Genomic DNA, 17,788 nt, shown 5'->3' on the forward strand with positions numbered 1-17,788 from the left:
TAAATGAATTCGAACTACAAGTGACGTACTTTGTCCACATATGGCTATCGTGTCGTTGTTCCCATCCCTGTCATTCCAAAAGAGCCACCAACAACTGGAAGCTCAAATGCCACATATCCATCATAATAAGTAGGTAACTCACAATCTCTCTGATCTAATTAAGGGAGTGAAAAAATCGACTTTGTTTAGGCAGTGCTCGCATCATTTCTATTACACTTGTGATAGGTTTTGAGGGTTCATCTAGATCTGAATCTAAAGGGATAGGAGCCTCAGAGCTATCGGCACCAAGAACTTTGTAGAACTGACAGTATTCATGATCAAGCAAATACCCTTCTTCTCTAGTGCTGGTTGCAATCGTCTCTAACTTCACCTGCTCATTGGATAGGGTCAATGGATGAAGGCTAAACATTAATGTATCCAATGCAAAATGGCTTCTAATATTAGCAGTGGAAAGTTCAATATGTCTTTTATTAGATATAATGACAAGCTTCTGTGATTTAGAAGGGCCAAAAACAGTAATATGCCTAGACATTGTGAAGAATACTAATAGTCCTTAGGACAACGCTTCGCTATATTTCAAAGAAGACTAACAAATTTACACTATTTCCAAAACCTTTATCCTTTTCAACGCATTGAAGACTTTAATTTCTTGAAATGATGAGTAAAGAACGTTTTTTCAATTTCGAGAGTAGAATATCTTTTGAAGAGGATTCTCTTATTATTGAGTTTTATGACATTAACTTTTTTGATTGCCGAAATAAGATTTTTTAGTATAGCTAAATTTTTTTAGTATAGCTGGCTAACTCTAAATCTAGAGGGATAATCACACTAGAAATTTCATATTGTAACTAAAGACTCCATAATTTGAATCGGCTTGAGAACCTTATTGTTTAAATTTGAGCCGGCCATTTTTGTGAAACATCTGCAAGAAAAAAGTAAAAGAAAATGAAATTAAATTTGGAGCCTAGAAATAAGCTAGTCCAAGTAAGTTTTGATTTCGAGTTTGTCGCCTCAAAATAAATAACAAGTTAGTTTTGATTTTAAGTGCTGGCGCTGGCGACTATGGAAAGATTGAGGTTCCCGTGCAATCATAGAGATATTTTGCTAATGCCCAAAAAGTCCAATCGGTGTCAATAGCAGCCCCCTCAACTTGCGTCCACTCGAATGTGTCAAATTCAAGCCTAAAAAAGATGACTTATTAAAATTCCCTGGAAGATATCGTTACTGTCTGTCTGGCTATGGCAGTGATAGAGAGAGTGAGAGAGTGTTGTAGAAGTGGAGAGGGAGAGTGTTGCAGAAGTGCAAAAGCTATGGCAGATTGCTCCCGAGCTCCTCCCAGGTCGTCACCCCGTCTTCCGGCATCGTCCAGTTGACCACCTCAGTCCTCGCACCGCTCTCATGGCAGGTACACCGCTCACAGCCATGCCTTTCTCTTATACACACAGTCCAAGGGATCCGCATCGATGCGGATCCCTTTAGATTTGCTTCTCTCTAATTATTGGGGCCTCATTGGGTAATCTTCCATGCAAATTCAAGCCTGTGAGTGGCAGTGTGTGCACGACGAAAAAGCCTATGAGTGGCACTATGTGCGCCGTGTGCTTTCGAGATTGGTGCTGCACGCTTCTGGAAAACCAAAAGACATAGCATACGCTTGGCTGTTGTCGGTGGGGGGACCTAAGTCTCCAAGGGATCTGCATTGATGTCGCACGACATGCTTTCCCTTTTTCTTTGTGCACATCAGCAGCTGTACAGCCGTTCATTAGCCTTCACCCCGCAGAGAGACAATCCTTATTCATCAAGGGTCAGTCATCACTACGGTCGTGAAGCATCGAGCATGGTCGCACGGGTACAGCAGTGGCTAAGTCTCCAAGGGATTTGCGTCAATGCAGATCCCCTCGCACGGGTAGAGCAGCACCGTTTTTGCAGTCAATTACTCCGGGCCTGATGATCTTGCAAAATCTGAAGTGACTTAAGTTTTCACCTTTGGCTCAGACCCTTTGAATAACTTGAAGGAGCTTCTCTTGGCTATGCCTGTTTGACCTGAAACTCCCTCCTTCATGGCACTCTGCAGTACAATATCTGAGGTATCTTTTGGGCCCTTAGAGCTTGGTTGGAGTTTAGAACCCAAAGATTTTAGAGGGAATAAGAAGGAAGGAACCAAATCACTGAGCTTCTGCACACCTAAATTCCTTGTTCCAGTTGGGGCATAAGAAAAACTTGAGGATGGATACACAAGCTTGTTTGTTGCACCTTAGTCTCCAAGGGATCTGTGTCGACGCAGATCCCCTCACCTTGCATTAGTCCTTGTCTCGAAATAGTGTCTTACTCCATGACTTAACATCATCAGTAAGTTAAACAAACAGTCTTAACTACCTGATTTAAACAAATGGCGTAATGTCCTACTGCCTTAAACAAATGGCTTAGTGTCCTGTATAATTTAAACACACGGTCTACTTGATTTAAACACACTGCTTAGTGTCCTACTGCCTAATTTAAACGGCTAAGTGTCCTGCCTAATTTAAATGGCTTAGCATTGTGGCCGACTCAAACTGTTGTATTGCCTCATATAAAATCAATGGAACACACAGTATACTGTCTGATTTAACATCAAGAATAATTTAAAGTATGTTGAGACCATGCATTTCATTATTATGCTGCAAGAAGAAATGGATTTCAAAATCAACTGGCCCACTAATATATTGAGAAAATATGCCTTTTACTGATGGTGTCCAAGGATCTGCATCAACGCAGATCCCTTCGGACTGCATCATAGCTTGATACCCATATGTTTCTCAAAGTGTTTAATATGTAATATGTTTGAAAATAGATATTTTCAAAAGATATTTAATATGTTTGGCAAATAGAGCGCTGTATAAAGTGTCTTATCATGTGCAATTTTTTGTTGACACGTTCCCTTTTTTTTGAGTTATTTGGATCAATTATTTGTTTGATAAGGAAGTTTTGTGCAACATTGCTTTCTACTTTAAGAGATTGTAGGCGTTTGCTTGCTATGTCTGGGTCAAGGGCTCCTTTTTGAGTCAGTTAAGAGCTTTTTGAGTCAATATAAGAACCTTTCTTACTTTTGAGCTGCGATTAAGTTGAAGCTTTTCTAAATGCTTTAAATCCTCAAGTGAGGTGGATACTGAGAATCCTTATGTACTTTGAAATTTTGTCCAATATACAAAGGAGACCATGACCAAATTTTAATTGTTAGAGATCACTAAAAATTATATCATTGTTGGTTTTCTAACCTCTTTTGTGTCCTCATGACATAATTGCAGTCCAAGATCTAGAGGTCGTTCCAGCAGGAGAGTACTTGATACCTTGCCAATTGGAACATATGATTCAACATACCAAATCAGCTCTGTGTCAGACACAAAAATGGGAACGAGTTAGGATATGCTTGAGGACGATGTGATGTCACCAGATATGGAACAAGGTTCATTACATGAGGTAGATCCTATCTTAGCGGCTGAAGAAAGTAATTTGTAGATAGTTCCTTGGGAGATCAGAGATGAGGTTACTGCAGCTAGTGAGCCAAAAGACGAGTCCAATGCATTTACGCATAAAGGAGCAGATATTTTGGCTTTCACTAGACTCTTTAGTTGCTTTGAGTGCTCCACTATCCCTCTTTGTCGTCGTTATCCATATCCAAGAGTTCGTGGTTTAAGAGACGATTTAAGTGGTTTGAAGTTAGCTTTTGCTAAAGAAGGCTACATGTAAGAAAAGGGGTCCTTCATTGTTTCCTTGTGGACATGTTAGAAAGAAGAAAAAAAGGTCACAGGTGAGAATTACTTATTAATTTTTCTTTGTGATATACTTGGATTTTATTTTTTGTTATGCATTTGAATAGTAAATCTTATGTAGATGAGATTATGAAGGAGTGGGATCCACTGTGGAATGAGGTCAATGAGGAGTTCGAAATGGATTTGCAAAATAACCCAAAATTTGACAACCCAAAATTGTCAAATTTTGTTGGTCACTTTTTTTTTGTTTGGGAGGGAAATCATCGAACAGTGGCATGGATTCAAGCCATTAAAGAAAAAATTTCCACGTCAAAAGATAAGCATTGCAGAGTTCTCTGTACTATTATCGATCCTACAAGAGTGCCAAAGATTGTCTTGCTCAGTAGTCTACAAAGAATGAACTTGTAAGTGCTCTTTGTTGTTTTTGTGAGAACTTGAGTGTTTTTCTTGTTTTTTACATAATTATGAAATTTTGAATTTTTTCTTTTTTGGTGTGAATAGCATGAATTCCCATTCTCTTGTCACTATGCATCTTCGGGATGAGATTGTGAATTTGACTCACATTTGTGCTGCTGATTCTAATGTATACTTAAAAGCCCTGCCAGAGAAAGATCAAAAATTGATTGCAGATCTTAGAAAATATTACTCTAAGGGTGATGAACCTTGGTATCCATTGACACAAAAATACCTTGCACGTCTTGTGTATGATGTGAGTATAAATTTTTTTTTTTTCATTTTCAAGACATTCAATTTTGCAATGATTGTTAATTCCTTAAGCTTTTGATAGGTACACATGACCAAGGAATATAACATAAGGGTTGATCAGCTCTCTCGTGAAAGTTTGGCTAAAGAGGATTTAAAGAAAGAGGAGAAGAAAATTTATCACGACCTCACTACAAAGTATAGTGACAAGATTGAAAAGGTATTCTTTTAAGTATGTACGCTTTGTCGTGTTCATACTATGGTTTTTAGTTACACACATCTAATGAATCTTTTATTTTGTTTTGTAAGCTTTTTAACATTGTGGATCCACACTTGGGTTCGGATTGGCTTGGCAAAGTCTTGTCATTGCGGTGGGGTCTTGGTAGTTGGACAACATTAGAGAAGATTAACTTAATTGCTATTGTGGATGCTCCAATACAGAACAAGCTGTTGTGGTTATCTCTTTTAGAGGCGGACAATCTCACTAAGACAGCATATGGCATCAAAAAAGGAGATGCTGCTTATAGAACGTGAGACTTTTCCTTTCACTACTCTTAATGCTTTGAATCAAGTATTAAATTGTTCTTCAATTTTTTTTTGTGTCCACTCAAGCTGGCTTCGTAGGGAGGGTCTCTTGGCTAGGGTCTATGATAGAGCCTTACAGTTGGTGACATATATGTTGGGTACATGTGGAGATATTGTATTGTCAGCTGACTGTACCTTTATGTTCTACTTTGAGGAGATAAAGCTTGAGGCTATGCCACATCTCTTTCCTTTGGAGGTATCTTTGGAAATGAGAACAAAAGATGTTGATAAACAAGTCCTCAAAAAGCTTGACACTTTGCGTATGGTTGCACAAAGATTGGCATACAGGTATTTTTTTTTCCACGGCATTATGTAAATAAATAAATTTTATTTATAGAAGTTTAAGAATAATATATCCATTTTCGTTTTTGTCAAGATTCTTGAACTTTTTTGTGTCGCGAAAGATTCTTCCTTTCATTCCACTACTTGCTAGAAAGTGGACAGAATTGAAGATACCCAATTCATGTATGTATTCAGAGAAGTTACATAAGCTTTCTTTATGGGAGATTGAAGCTTGCCCTTGGTAGATAGACATAGAGAAAGGCCATGTTTTAGCTTGTGAGAGAGATCTCAGAGATGCGATTAGAGGTAGTTCTGTGCCAGGTTTATCGAGAGCCAAGGGTGCAAGGCTTCCTCCTAGACCGGCTACACAAGTACGAGTACCATCTTCAGGTAGAGATACAAAACTTTATCCACATCTATAACCTTGAAATGTATAAACTTGGTAATTCTAAAGTATTTTCATTGAGAAGGGATTTTGAAAAGGAAAGGAAGCTATAGCACACTGTTGTAGATGAGTTGATTGAGAAGGCTATGCCATCCTCACATGATAGTACTTCTCGTACTTAATAACATCATTACACTTTATAGTCAATTATTATGTTTATTTGTCTAATTTTGTGCCGTCACTTTCTTAGATATTGGTGGATCTTGTCAATTGCGTCATGTCTTTTCATTTGATTATCCAGATAATGTCTCGATGCATGGTCATATTAGACATGATTTTGATCAGAGTATTGCTGTCACTGGGGATTACATTGTCATTTCTGGAGATTTTTCATTGGAGGTAAGGTCTCCATCTTGGGCTATGATTCATGAGCATATGCTCAAGGCCTGGCCAAGTGATCTTGTTTATAGGCAAAACAACAAGTCAGTTGCTTGGGCTGCAGATTTTATTTTCCTCGACCTTCCATATGGAGGATTGATGAGTGGCTATGGTGTCTTGCCCATGTGGGATACGATCACAGAGGATCATGTCCGTGCGGGAATTCATCTCGCATGGAATACTTTATCAGACTTGGGTTGGTTGTTAATCATGGCCTCTTTTGCAGGTTTGTAGTCTCTAACCACTTTAAAGTTTGTATTTGAGGTTCACATTTGAAGTATACAAATCACTCATGTGTTGTTTTGCAATTATGGTGATACACCTCGATGGGTGGAAAGGTTCTGCATTGCTTCTGACATGCATATTTATCGACGGATAGTAGTGCTTCATCACACTCCTTACGACTTCATGGAAGCAAGAGGAGACAAAGTTTAGGTAGCTTGTATTTCTCTTTTGTAGTTTATGTAAGGTGTGTTCCTTTAAATTTTTTTTTTTTTTTTGATATTATATGTGTGTAGTTTGACACCTCAATGTTTTACTTGGTGCATTGACGGGGTTCCACACCGCTTATTTACATAGCAGAGAGTATCTCTCCTTTTCAAGCACTTGGCATGAGGCCTACAGATTCTATCATGCAGCACTATATTCCCGATACCTTGATATCCATTGCCGCCAATGGAGTGCCTTGGCATGTAACATTGCAGAGGAGCTCTACATTTTTGGGTGCATTTGTGGAGCTGTTATGCAGGAGTAGAGGCATTTTATTGGAGTTTGGATGCAGGACTGCACCTGCGTTGGCGGCATGAGCAGCTTCGGGTCGAGTGTGTGGTTCCTTGGATTATGATGATAGTATTATTACAGGTTTTGTGCAATCTATGTTTCATCACAAAAAGCGGAGCAGGGAGGAGGCTTCAACGCCTATTGATTTGGAGGATGAGGGTGATGGACCTATGGGTGGGAATCCTTTTGTTGACTAGTGAGACTCCCATTCCATAGTTGGACCTTTTATATACTTTTTGCTATCATATATGTGTTTTGGTATTCCTATGCCATTGTGTGTCTAATAATCTATCACTATGTCTTGCTGGTTGTAAAAAGCTGTCATTAGACTCATTGGCTAGTTTATAATTTTTTGTTTTTTTTTATGAAGTATATTACCCATGTATATTGAAGCGGAGGCGAGACGGATGGCGTGAGATGGTCGCTTCGATTTGCAGCTTCGTGAGCAACCTCGTATATGCAACATATTTATTGACGATGAATGTGACTCTTCATAGGAGTTTTCGTTTGCAGATTTTGCAATGTACTCTTTTGATAATAAAGAATGAATTGGGTCTAAAAAATTCTTGCATGGTTCAAGGTTGCAAGATTAATGAAATTGTCTTTTTTTGCATTATATTTGTCTATTTTAAATCAATTTGTTGTGCTACAAAGTTAGAACTAGGAGTTGCAGTTTACAGATTTTGCAATGTACTCTTTTGATAATAAAAACTGTTTTGGGTCTATAAAATTCTTGCATGGTTCAAGCTTGCAAGATTAATGGTCTTGTCGATGGCATATTAGGCCTTGTCGATGGAAAGCTTGTCAGGTTGGAATCTCTCTCTCTCTCTCTCTCTCTCTCTCTCTCTCTCTCTCTCTCTCTCTCTCTCAAATAGTCCAGGGGAAAAAGCCTGAGGACAACAGGGATTGAGAGTATAAAGAGAAAACCCTCAAAACGGGTCCTTACCCCGGATGAGGCATCATGCTCAAGCAAGGCCAACAATACTATGAATGAGTATGCCATATATTTCACCCCCATCTTTCTTCTTATGCTTTGCGAATGATTAATGAGCTTGCCAACAACAAGGACCCTTATTCTATAAGAAAACCTCTCCTCTTTCCATTGCATTTTGACACTCCCCCCCCGCCCCCCCCCTCTCTCTCTCTCTCTCTAGTTTCCCACGACGTTAAAAATTCTCTTCTTTTTCTTCTAAGTTCTTTACTAATTTCTCTTTTTGTTTTCCTCTCTCTCTCTAGCAATCCATGCGGACATGGAGTTCTAGATCTAGCAATTTCGTCCCAATGAGTAGCAATATAGGAACTAGCCAACAAATATATGCAAAATTTTTAAATGTATCTTATGTAAACAACATTTTTCACAGATTCGGCAAAGTCATAGATTCTGAAGTGTTTCTTATGTAAACTACGTTTGTCACAGATTCAACAAAGTGATAGTTTTTAGCCGGTTACAAATATATTAAACCTTTATTTTTGTGAACACTAGCCAATGGTTTATACTACTTTCTACTTACCAGGGTGGAGGTAATTGAGTAGCACTATAAGAGGATCATCACTATCATTTTGAAGTTATGGTCCTTGGAAAGAAGATAAAGAATATCACATTACAAACCATGAATAATGGGAGCTTAGTTATGGTTCATTCAGATTACCTTGCTTTCACAAATTATCTTGCTCGGTTTTTGGTTTGCTTGGATGTTTTTGCTCGGGGTTTGGTAGGACTCCTTTTAAAGTACGTTATATAGGTCTCCATACAAGGCAATTAAGAAAGATGGATAACAAGGTTTGTGGTTGTGAGGCCATGAGGTCTTGCTTTATTTAGCAGCACATGCAACCCCACATTGCCTACGTGGAGAGTTTGTAGAGTCATTTGGAAGTGTCATCTCTAATGACCACAAAAGTGTGTAAGTGGGTGAGGTGGTGCTTAGCTTTAAATTTGTAAAATGCTTTCAATATCCACAAACGTGCGCTTATGTATTATTAGTCATTTATAAGTCTTTTCTTATCAAGGAGTCTCCTATATGTATTTAGATAATTTACCAAGAATGATTATCTAGCAATAGTTTGCTCTCACAGACTATTGAACCATACAATGGGACCAGAGACAAGACAATGGGTACCTAGATACATAAAAACAAGTCTTTATAGTAGACAAATAGAGATAATACTATACAATACACAATTTGACACAACTTGTATCACTTGTAAATATATACAATTATCAAAGAAGTGTTTACATGGAATATATATATATCATAAAAACATAGCACAACGATAAATGATATCTTGCTTTTGTTGTAGTTGTTGTCGTAATCCCAAGGAAGGAACCTCTTACCTGCCATCATCCAAAAAATGCAAGTCCATCAGTACTGGCATTAATTAAGAAGACAGGTGTCAACGACCCCTTCCCCTTGTTATCAATGTCAAAAATTACAACAAAAATTGATAACCTAGCATAGATCAAGATCTATGCTTAGAGATTGACCAATATATTTACAAAAATGTATGTATTCTAGAAAAAATCGAACAGCATCTCCTTTGTAATTTGGATCAAATTTCAATATCCAATCCAATGTCATCTCATCCGAGACCCCCACATGAGGATTGAGGCCCATTCTAAAAAACCTTGAAATGAGTTCAAAGTATATTACTAACACTTATTTCAAGAATTTAGCATATATTAAAAAAAAACTAGAACAAAAAATTAGTTTATGGTTTTGAACTCCCCAATGTATACTTACCTTAGTTAGGTTTGCAAAAATCAATATATCCCTTTGCATTATACATCCATTTACAACATCTCAAGTAAACTATGTATCAACAAAAGATTGTAAATGCCATGTATCTACGCATTAGCAATATCTAACAATAACTATTATGCAAGGGTGACATTACTAATCAAATCCAAGGTCACGTGACATTGTAACTTTACTATTCATTTACAATCTGTTGCTCATATTGGTAGAGCATAAAACTCGTAATTTTCCCCATACCTTAGAAAAGGATATTCCACTCAAGGATATTTGAAAACCTCAATTCCTAGTATACCATGTTGGCAGATTATCATACTAGGAAATTGTATCTTACCACGTAAATAGGGTAACTAACACTAAAGTTGGGATGTCCAACAAGCCCACAACAAAAATCGGTACTAGGTTAGTTGAAATTCATGAGTCAATACTTAGTTAGAGGTGTAAATCCAAGCAGATACAATCCCAAGTCTATCCGAAGATCATTAAAAATACCCAATCGTATGATTACTCAGTACAGAGCCAGACAATACCAAGATACTTACAGTCCCAAAACATGCAAGGGAGTTTAAAATATGTCGATCAATGTATCAAAACTAGAACAGTTGGTGTTCACCAAAATCACCAGTCAAGCTACCAAATATTGTGTAGCTCTAGGCTACCAGAGCCGCCTATATCAATGATATCTCATCCCATTGAAAAACCAGCAAATTTTAGTCCAAAACAATTAAGGGAGTTTACAGTATGCTAGTATATTTATAAAAAAAAACACTGCTTGCATTCACAAAATTCTCTACCAGTTTGTCAAACCTTGTATAATTCTAGGCCAACCTTAATCTATCAAATCTTTCAACAGTGTGATTGTGTGCAAGATTTCAAAAAATTGGACAGCATCTTCTTTGCATTTTGACAATTATGAAAAAAATTCCCATAGACTATCATCTCTTACAATACCCTTATAGGTCCTACTGTTTAAACCAGAGCAAATAAAGATCGAAAAGAGCAGTTGAATAAAAACCAGTTTCTAGTATTTTTTAGTTGGAGAATGCTTTACTTTAGATGTCAAAGAATAAACCATACACTCATCCCCCCGTTCATATGAGCAAAAGAAATTGCTTTAAAACATTAACTACACTGAGTAGGTGCAGATGCACCTACCTGAATGTTTTTCTTCTATTTTGACATAGTCATGCATTTGTAATCAATCAAAGTTGGATACAATTCATTGTCGCAAGGGAAGAATTACTAGCGAGATCCAATGTCAAGCATTCGATTTGTTTATGTGCACAACTGCTTTGAGAGTAGTCAACAAGTGTTGTAGATCCTCACAGCCAAGGTAGCGTCCCTTGAAGAGAAGAGATCCCTGACATAGCATGTTTTGTGGGTGAACCACTTTGGGAGGGAGTGAAGGGCACTAAGCACATATCTGCTAGGGAAGGATTGAAGTCTAGCTTGCATAAGGCATATCGGGGTGCAAGGCCGCATGATGTACATGTGCATGTGATTGAGAGGTGATTGGCACATGTAGACTCTTCTTCAATTGAGTGTAACAGAAGAAAGCAATGTGGCCAATGTTGCTTCTTGAGAACAAGGCAAGCATCAATAGGATGCTCTCATAGGGGTTGTGAGTCTATTGCGATCGTTTGTGTGTGAGAATACGCACTTGTGTGTGTGGTTGTGAGTGTAAAGCTCTAACAACATGCACCAAGAGAGAAGCACAACATGGTGATCGATGAGAGGATAAGCTTCGTATGCACAAGAACAATTAGAAAAAAAGCCTTGTGTTATGACGAGTTTTGGGGGGTGAGCGAGTAAGTTTAATGGGGGAGGGTGAGATAGCACTGAAAAATGCAAGGATGCCAACAATGAGAGAGAAAGGTGAGGTAGCACAGAAAAACACTAGGAGGGCTAAGAAGAGATAGATATTAGAGAATAGTATATTGGATGCACATGCATGGCCAAATAAAGAGAAGAGCTGCTCACATAGTTAAGTCACAATGATGCCATGTCTTCGTGAGTTGTCCTTTATTGGCCTCAAGTGGTTGGTGTGCATGTGTACCCACCTCCAACCGGTACCTCGATTATGGACATAAATATGTAGTGATTCCATGAGAAGGAAAAAGTCTCCAAGGATACGTAAGCCACCGTTTTTAAATGAAAAGCGGTAGGAGAAAGTACCCAAACCGAATTAGATCCAAGAGCAAGGTAGCATACCTTGCTATATGAGGTAGTTCTAGAGTGTTCATGTGTAGGAGGGAGTGAGTGTGATTAAGGTATAAGGATATTGGTGCCCCTGACTAGTCGTGTAATGTTATCCTTGTGTGTGTGTGTGTGTGTGAGTGAGTGAGTGAGTGAGTGAGAGAGAGAGAGAGAGAGAGAGAGAGAGAGAGAGAGAGAGAGAGAGAGAGAGAGAGAGAGAGAGAGAGAGAGAGAGAGAACGAACAAGTATATGCCCCTCCAAGTGGATGCAAAATATCCACAAAAATGAAACCTTGTGGTGAAGGATGCATTCCTCTAGTTATAAGCTCGTACATAATGCTATCTTCTACTTACCAGGGAGTTAGAGGAGCCCATGAGTGCTCCCATCTTTTAAATAACTATGCAAATCCATGCTCTCATGTTGACCATCATAGCCACATTGATCGACATGTAACCCATTGGTCTGTGTGTGTGTGTGTGTGTGTGTGTGAGAGAGAGAGAGAGAGAGAGAGAGAGAGAGAGAGAGAGAGAGAGAGAGAGAGAGAGAGAGAGAAGCAATTTATTGCATCCAAGGAGCACGAGTCTGTGATGTGTATTCTCTACATGTGAGCAAGGAGTGGGAAGCTCTAGCGAGAAATGAGAGAATCCAAAAAAAAAAGGGGGGGGGGGGGAGGAATCCAATAGGGAAAGCTTAGAGGGTGCATGCGTACGAGTTGAGAGATAAATAAAGAAGGCATGCAAGGATCTCCACATGATTTTCAGGCATGTGAGCCACCAACCTCCTGAATGTGGGTCTTAATTTCAAGGCACCACCAACTTGGTTGACCTACAAGTATACAGTGTCTTCCAAAAAAGAGATAACCACAAGAGCTACCCATGTGAGAGGGGAAGAGAAATTATGATGAAGAATCTTGCAAGTTTATGATCTTCTTTATTGTTTTTAAACTCGAGATAAGAAGAGTTTTATTGTTTCTGTTGGTGTGTCTTCCAAAAAAGAGAGTTGGGCTGCTGAGGGTTGAGAGAAAGCTTGCTTAGAAGATCAACTCATGTATGCAGTATGAAGCATATTGCACCTCCATTCAGTAGGGAAAAGAACCGTTGGCCATGAGTAGTACAATATCAAGCAAGTTCGTTGGGCCTGGTGGTGATATCAATGATCCACATTGAGAAAGTTGGTTTGGTAGAGGAATATATGGGGTACATAGGGCACCAAAAGATAGTAGTTACAATATGGGGTTCGGGGACTACACGTCTTGCAATAGCAACAACTAAGAGGAAAAGGGAGAGTCCTTAGAGGATAAACATATTTTGGTAAAATTTAGTAAGAACATATTTTTGTTGTGGCGGTTCATTGTGCATGATATAACATGACACAAAGAATCCGTGTATCTTTTTGAGTTTTGGGGTCCCTAAAAAGAGTGCATCTACCCATGAAGAATCTCAGTTATTATGAACTCTATTGAGTAGTAAACTAGAAAATGAAATTCATGTCTCTCTTTGTTCTAAAGTGCAAGTCTCTCTCTCTCTCTCTCTCTCTCTTTCCCCGAGAGAGAGAGAGAGAGAGAGAGAGAGAGAGAGAGAGAGAGAGAGAGAGAGAGAGAGAGAAGGAGGGAGGTATATAAAAAGGGGGAGGAGATAGAGGAAGAGAGAGAGATATAGGCTACCTAGAAAGAGAGGGGGACACACACACACACACACACACACACACACACACACACACACACACACACACACACACACACACACACACAGGGAGGTGGGGAGACGAAAAAGCTCGCTCCAAAAACTCTTTTTGGAGCGAGATTTTTGGAGTAAGTTTTTAGAGCATGCTATTTTTTTAAGATTTGGTCAGCTGAGCAATATAAAAGAAAGCTCACTCCAAAGCTCGTTCAAAAAGCTCGTTCCATTCCAATCCCCCTCCCTCTCTTGTGCTATGATGTACATTGTAATTTTGCCACCATCAGGCTTCTCTGAGAAGGTTTCACCATCCTTACTATGTTTAATGTGCATGTGTTGCTAGATTATCTACCTGTGTGTGTGTGTGTGTGTGTGTGTGTGTGTGTGCACGAGTGCGTGCATGTGTGTGTACTTGAGGAGGGAGAGATGTGTGTGTTTTTTGAGGGCTTGAGGATTTTGGCAACCCGATACCCCAACAATGAGAGTGAACCAACTAAACCATAGGCTTGTAGAAGAGTAGTGGCTTATATAGCCACAATGAGATGCAAATGACCTCATTGCCTGTGCTAGTGTATAATGATCTAATTGATTGTGTTAGGCATAGAATGCTAGTGTAGAGTAGTATCCCATAGAACTAACACTTACCAATCTCAACATTCAAACTCCTGCTGCTTGGCAAACCACCTTCACCCCGGCAAGCAAAGAAAATTGCACTAGAGTTCACTCCTCTAGGCCATAACTTGGTTGAGTCAATGCTAAGTAAGTAAAGAGTCTTTTTTTGGCAATTGTGAGTAGATTACATTTGTGACAATTGTGAGTAGATTACTTTTTTTGACAATTGTGACAATTGACAGCTTCCTTGGGTCATCATTACATTAGCTAAAAGGGGAGCCACCCCATGGCAAAAGATCCACCCACTCTTTCATCCATGAAGTCAATCAAACGGCGCTAATGGCCTTGCTCCACTCATTAGAGGCAATTTGTTTCTCGAAGGCAATGATTGCCTCCCTACTTTCTCGAACTATGTTCGTGAACTTTGTTGTTTCCAATGTGGTCTTGAACTTTCAAACATTCCTTGCCTTCCAAACATTTCAAAGATAGCAGTATCTCACTATTTGTGTGACTATATGAGTAGCGCTTGACTCTTGAATACCTTTCCTCCCAAGCAAAGGTCATTCTTGTAAAATCCTATTTTCCAAGTTTTCTAGACCCATTTGCAAATTTTTCCTGCTAGGCCGCAAGTCCATGGGTACTCTTTGAATAGTTGGGCGAGGTCTTCCTTAGTTGATCATCTGTCCGGACCAATTCCCCTAGCGAGTACCTTGACCCTAGTCGGCATGGCTCGACCAAAGCACCTTCCACACAAAAACCTTCATTTTAAGTGGCCATGGCGGGTGCCACATATTGTTTACAAATGTCTCCCATCTTGTCTCTGATAGTTTGCCCCATTCCTTATTAAGTTGTGAGAACCAATCCTTCGAATACATAAGTGTATGGTATACTTCCTTAGTTTGAGGTTGAAGGAAGTGTCTGTTCTTAGGCCATTGCCAAGCTTTCCATTCAAACATAGTCCGGTAAATACACCCTAATCAGTAACCTTCTTGTTCCATTCAGATTAAACTAGAGAGCCAGTTGATCCGTTCCTTTCCAATTGCATCTGCTATAATCCCAAAGTTTCCCAAGACGTTTAATACCTTTGTTATTGATTTTCCTGGCAACTTTTGTCCAAAAAGGGGTTAACAGGATGCTTCCGGCCTTTGAGAGCCAAAGGGACCAATGATGGAGAGAATTATGGAAGTACCTAAACAACTCTCCCCATTCCAAGGTTTCCATAGTCATGTTGCATTTCCTAACAAATTCGCATTAGATTGTTATGTTTTGGTTGTGTCAAGTATGCACGATGAGGATGAGCCTTTGCCACTTGGTGAAGCACAAAATAAAAAAATTTCGTTGGCTCCAGTCGAATTTGAATATGGTGCTTTTGTGAAGAATGGCACACGGTCTTTTTCTGACTTGCCTTGTGACAAAAAAGGCCCTTGATACCCAGTGGGCTTTCAAAATGTACACCTCATGATAGTGTTGATCACAATTACGCTAGACTTGTGGCAAAAGGGCATGCCATTCTTTAAGTCTAGAATTGCCTCCACGTGTGCAGGATTGATGTAGTGGTTTGTATTCTCTATTATAATGAGATGTCAAATTTTGATGACATGGTAAAATGAGATGTGCAAGATTGATGTAGTAGTTTGTAGTCTTTAGTAAAATGAGACGTCGGAGTCAAATTTTGGTGACATGTCAATGCAATCACAAATCTGTTACACTACATTTTGAAGGAAGTGACCACCAAAACAATGTATGAGGGATCTTGAGTGTCAAGATTGAAGACGCTCTTAACGGTCTTGAATATTCAAGAAAAGTTTGGGTGCAGCAACAAAATCATCACAACAGTATCAAGGTGGAGTGTTGTTATGCTTTTTCGATCTCATGTAGTACTTGTTGTTTAATAAGAAGGACTCTCACCAACTCTATGCTAGGTGTTGAAGCAACAAATCTTACTGGCGTGCAAACAAGACATGACTTGAAGCTGCGGTTAAGCGAATATAATTCACTCACCAAAAATAATTGGAAAGTTTAGGTATACATGATTAGTTTGTTCACCAATACCAACATGGCCTGTTTTGCTAACAACTTAAAATTCAACGTAACAAGAAGTAATGCATTATCTTTTCAGTGAAGAGACATTTTACACAAGAAATGGATATATTTAGCAACTAGGCATAGACACAAATGTAGTATGTGACTACAATTTTGGGGGAATCCAATTAGCTAGTATGCGTGGTACGATTTTGAAACATAAATAGATAAGATGACAAATAATTTTGTCATGATCATTGTAAGAGGGAGGGAGCCTATGGTATGTGCTATTCATACCACTAGTATTAACAAAAGCATTAATAAATATGATGGCAGGCAATGGGGCCATTATCATTTTCAATATGGAGGCAACCAGCTTTTGTACTTCTTATGAAATCTGGTACTAATGACTTTAGAAGCTGCAGGCAACGGTGCCTTGATCATTGGCAAGGTGCAAGGAGCAACTTGTAACGTCTGGTAGGCAGCTCTGTAGCACACAACAATTGGAATCAGCTGGCAACTTCTCACCCCCACACATGACATACCCAGTCTCATAGTACTCCAGTGTGCATATGGAATCTCCACATGCTACAGATTTCACTAATAAAATTTTAGTTAGAAGTCTCTTAAACTTGGGAGATAGGCACGGGGAAATGGGAGGGACAAAGAGAAGTTTTGTTAGTTGAGATTAATTATTTATATATATATATATATATATATATATATATATATATATATATATATATATAGAGAGAGAGAGAGAGAGAGAGAGAGAGAGAGAGAGAGAGAGAGAGAGAGAGAGCGCTTCAAAGGCTAAATATTTTACACATACGTGTCGAGATAATATCGCCCAAATGTTTATTTACACCCACCTACACAATCCACCTCACCCATATAAGCTTAATATCCACAGTGGCCTAAATGGAAACCCATGAATTTGGCTAAAATTGGTTACCTTTGCTTCAACGCCCAAATCATTTCCTTTGTGTTGAAAGCAAAACAGGTGAAAGAGGTTAGATGGTATGAAAGATAAACTCAAGGTTGAGAGTCTCCTTCACTAATTGAAATGTTTAAGTACACTACCTATACCTTGAAAAGATGACAATAAGAAGATTACCAAAAGAAAGCTAGCCATGTTTTAGTGTGAGTGTGTGTGTGTGTTTGTGTGAGAGAGAGAGAGAGAGAGAGAAGAAGGAAAGAAGGGGGGGCGGGGCCTCAAGACTAAGTGGCATGGGCATGGGAGGGTGCCACTTAGTCCCGAGGGGGGCGGGGGAGGGGGGGTTTTGTGGTTCCTCATGGCAATCTTATAGACCCCCCCCCCTTATATAGCCTTTTGTGTTCATGGGTAAGTCAAGCGGTTGCTATAACGACACGTCACCAATTCCTTTAAAGACTCTTAAGAATCCCAAGTTTGATGGTTCACGCTTCCAAGGGTTGGACTTTTCTCTTTACAAAAGCTTCAATGGTCGTGCACTATCATTTTATAAATACAAATATAAATAAGTAAATAAATATATGCATAATTGATGAGATAAAAAATCCATGTAGTCAAGCTACAAATTTTAATGTCTTTTCCATTTTTATAATACCTCATACACTAGAATATAATACCA

The 17,788-nt window shown here is 39.0% G+C and overlaps 2 protein-coding genes across 13 annotated transcripts; one reads left to right on the top strand and one right to left on the bottom strand.

The window, feature by feature from the left end:
• Window positions 1–1,138: 1,138 nt before the first annotated feature.
• Window positions 1,139–7,516, top strand: LOC147463550 (uncharacterized). Of its 9 annotated transcripts, XM_086489580.1 has the most exons (13): window positions 1,141–1,405; window positions 3,868–4,150; window positions 4,248–4,455; window positions 4,534–4,668; window positions 4,758–4,978; window positions 5,061–5,321; window positions 5,410–5,498; window positions 5,637–5,705; window positions 6,002–6,099; window positions 6,203–6,364; window positions 6,477–6,573; window positions 6,721–7,114; window positions 7,289–7,516. In XM_086489580.1, the coding sequence occupies exons 1-10, from the start codon at window positions 1,399–1,401 to the stop codon at window positions 6,236–6,238; spliced, it is 1,407 nt and encodes a 468-aa protein (XP_086345706.1). In that variant the 5' UTR covers window positions 1,141–1,398; the 3' UTR covers window positions 6,239–6,364; window positions 6,477–6,573; window positions 6,721–7,114; window positions 7,289–7,516. The 9 variants fall into 9 exon arrangements, with proteins under 9 accessions (XP_086345728.1, XP_086345706.1, XP_086345717.1 ...); XM_086489591.1 differs by lacking the exon at window positions 7,289–7,516 and having other exon boundaries at window positions 6,477–6,607; window positions 6,718–7,277; XM_086489589.1 differs by lacking the exon at window positions 7,289–7,516 and having other exon boundaries at window positions 6,477–6,607; window positions 6,721–7,277.
• A 7,088-nt stretch (window positions 7,517–14,604) lies between these two features.
• Window positions 14,605–17,430, bottom strand: LOC147463551 (uncharacterized). Of its 4 annotated transcripts, none has more exons than XR_015190247.1 (4): window positions 17,265–17,338; window positions 17,131–17,156; window positions 17,008–17,047; window positions 16,217–16,662 (listed from the first exon to the last, which is right to left on the bottom strand). XR_015190247.1 is itself a non-coding variant. In XM_086529188.1 (4 exons), the coding sequence occupies exons 1-4, from the start codon at window positions 17,308–17,310 to the stop codon at window positions 16,588–16,590; spliced, it is 288 nt and encodes a 95-aa protein (XP_086385314.1). In that variant the 5' UTR covers window positions 17,311–17,430; the 3' UTR covers window positions 16,222–16,587. The 4 variants fall into 4 exon arrangements, 1 of the variants encoding a protein (XP_086385314.1); XM_086529188.1 differs by having other exon boundaries at window positions 16,222–16,763; window positions 17,265–17,430; XR_015190245.1 differs by having other exon boundaries at window positions 16,218–16,662; window positions 17,131–17,421.
• Between the last annotated feature and the right edge of the window lie 358 nt (window positions 17,431–17,788).

Source organism: Adiantum capillus-veneris, chromosome 2, assembly GCF_014529385.1.
Source record: "Adiantum capillus-veneris isolate H3 chromosome 2, ASM1452938v2, whole genome shotgun sequence".
Taxonomy (NCBI): Eukaryota; Viridiplantae; Streptophyta; class Polypodiopsida; order Polypodiales; family Pteridaceae; genus Adiantum; species Adiantum capillus-veneris.

Coding starts and splice junctions, on each gene's coding strand:
- LOC147463550 (XM_086489580.1), top strand. Junction 5,322..5,409: donor GCACAAAGATTGGCATACAG/GTATTTTTTTTT, acceptor GTTTTTGTCAAG/ATTCTTGAACTTTTTTGTGT. Junction 5,706..6,001: donor AGTACGAGTACCATCTTCAG/GTAGAGATACAA, acceptor TTGATTATCCAG/ATAATGTCTCGATGCATGGT.
- LOC147463551 (XM_086529188.1), bottom strand. CDS start 17,310: ATGGCTAGCTTTCTTTTGGTAATCTTCTTATTGTCATCTTTTCAAG. Junction 17,157..17,264: donor CTTATTGTCATCTTTTCAAG/GTATAGGTAGTG, acceptor TTCAACACAAAG/GAAATGATTTGGGCGTTGAA. Junction 16,764..17,007: donor GGGCGATATTATCTCGACAC/GTATGTGTAAAA, acceptor TGAAATCTGTAG/CATGTGGAGATTCCATATGC.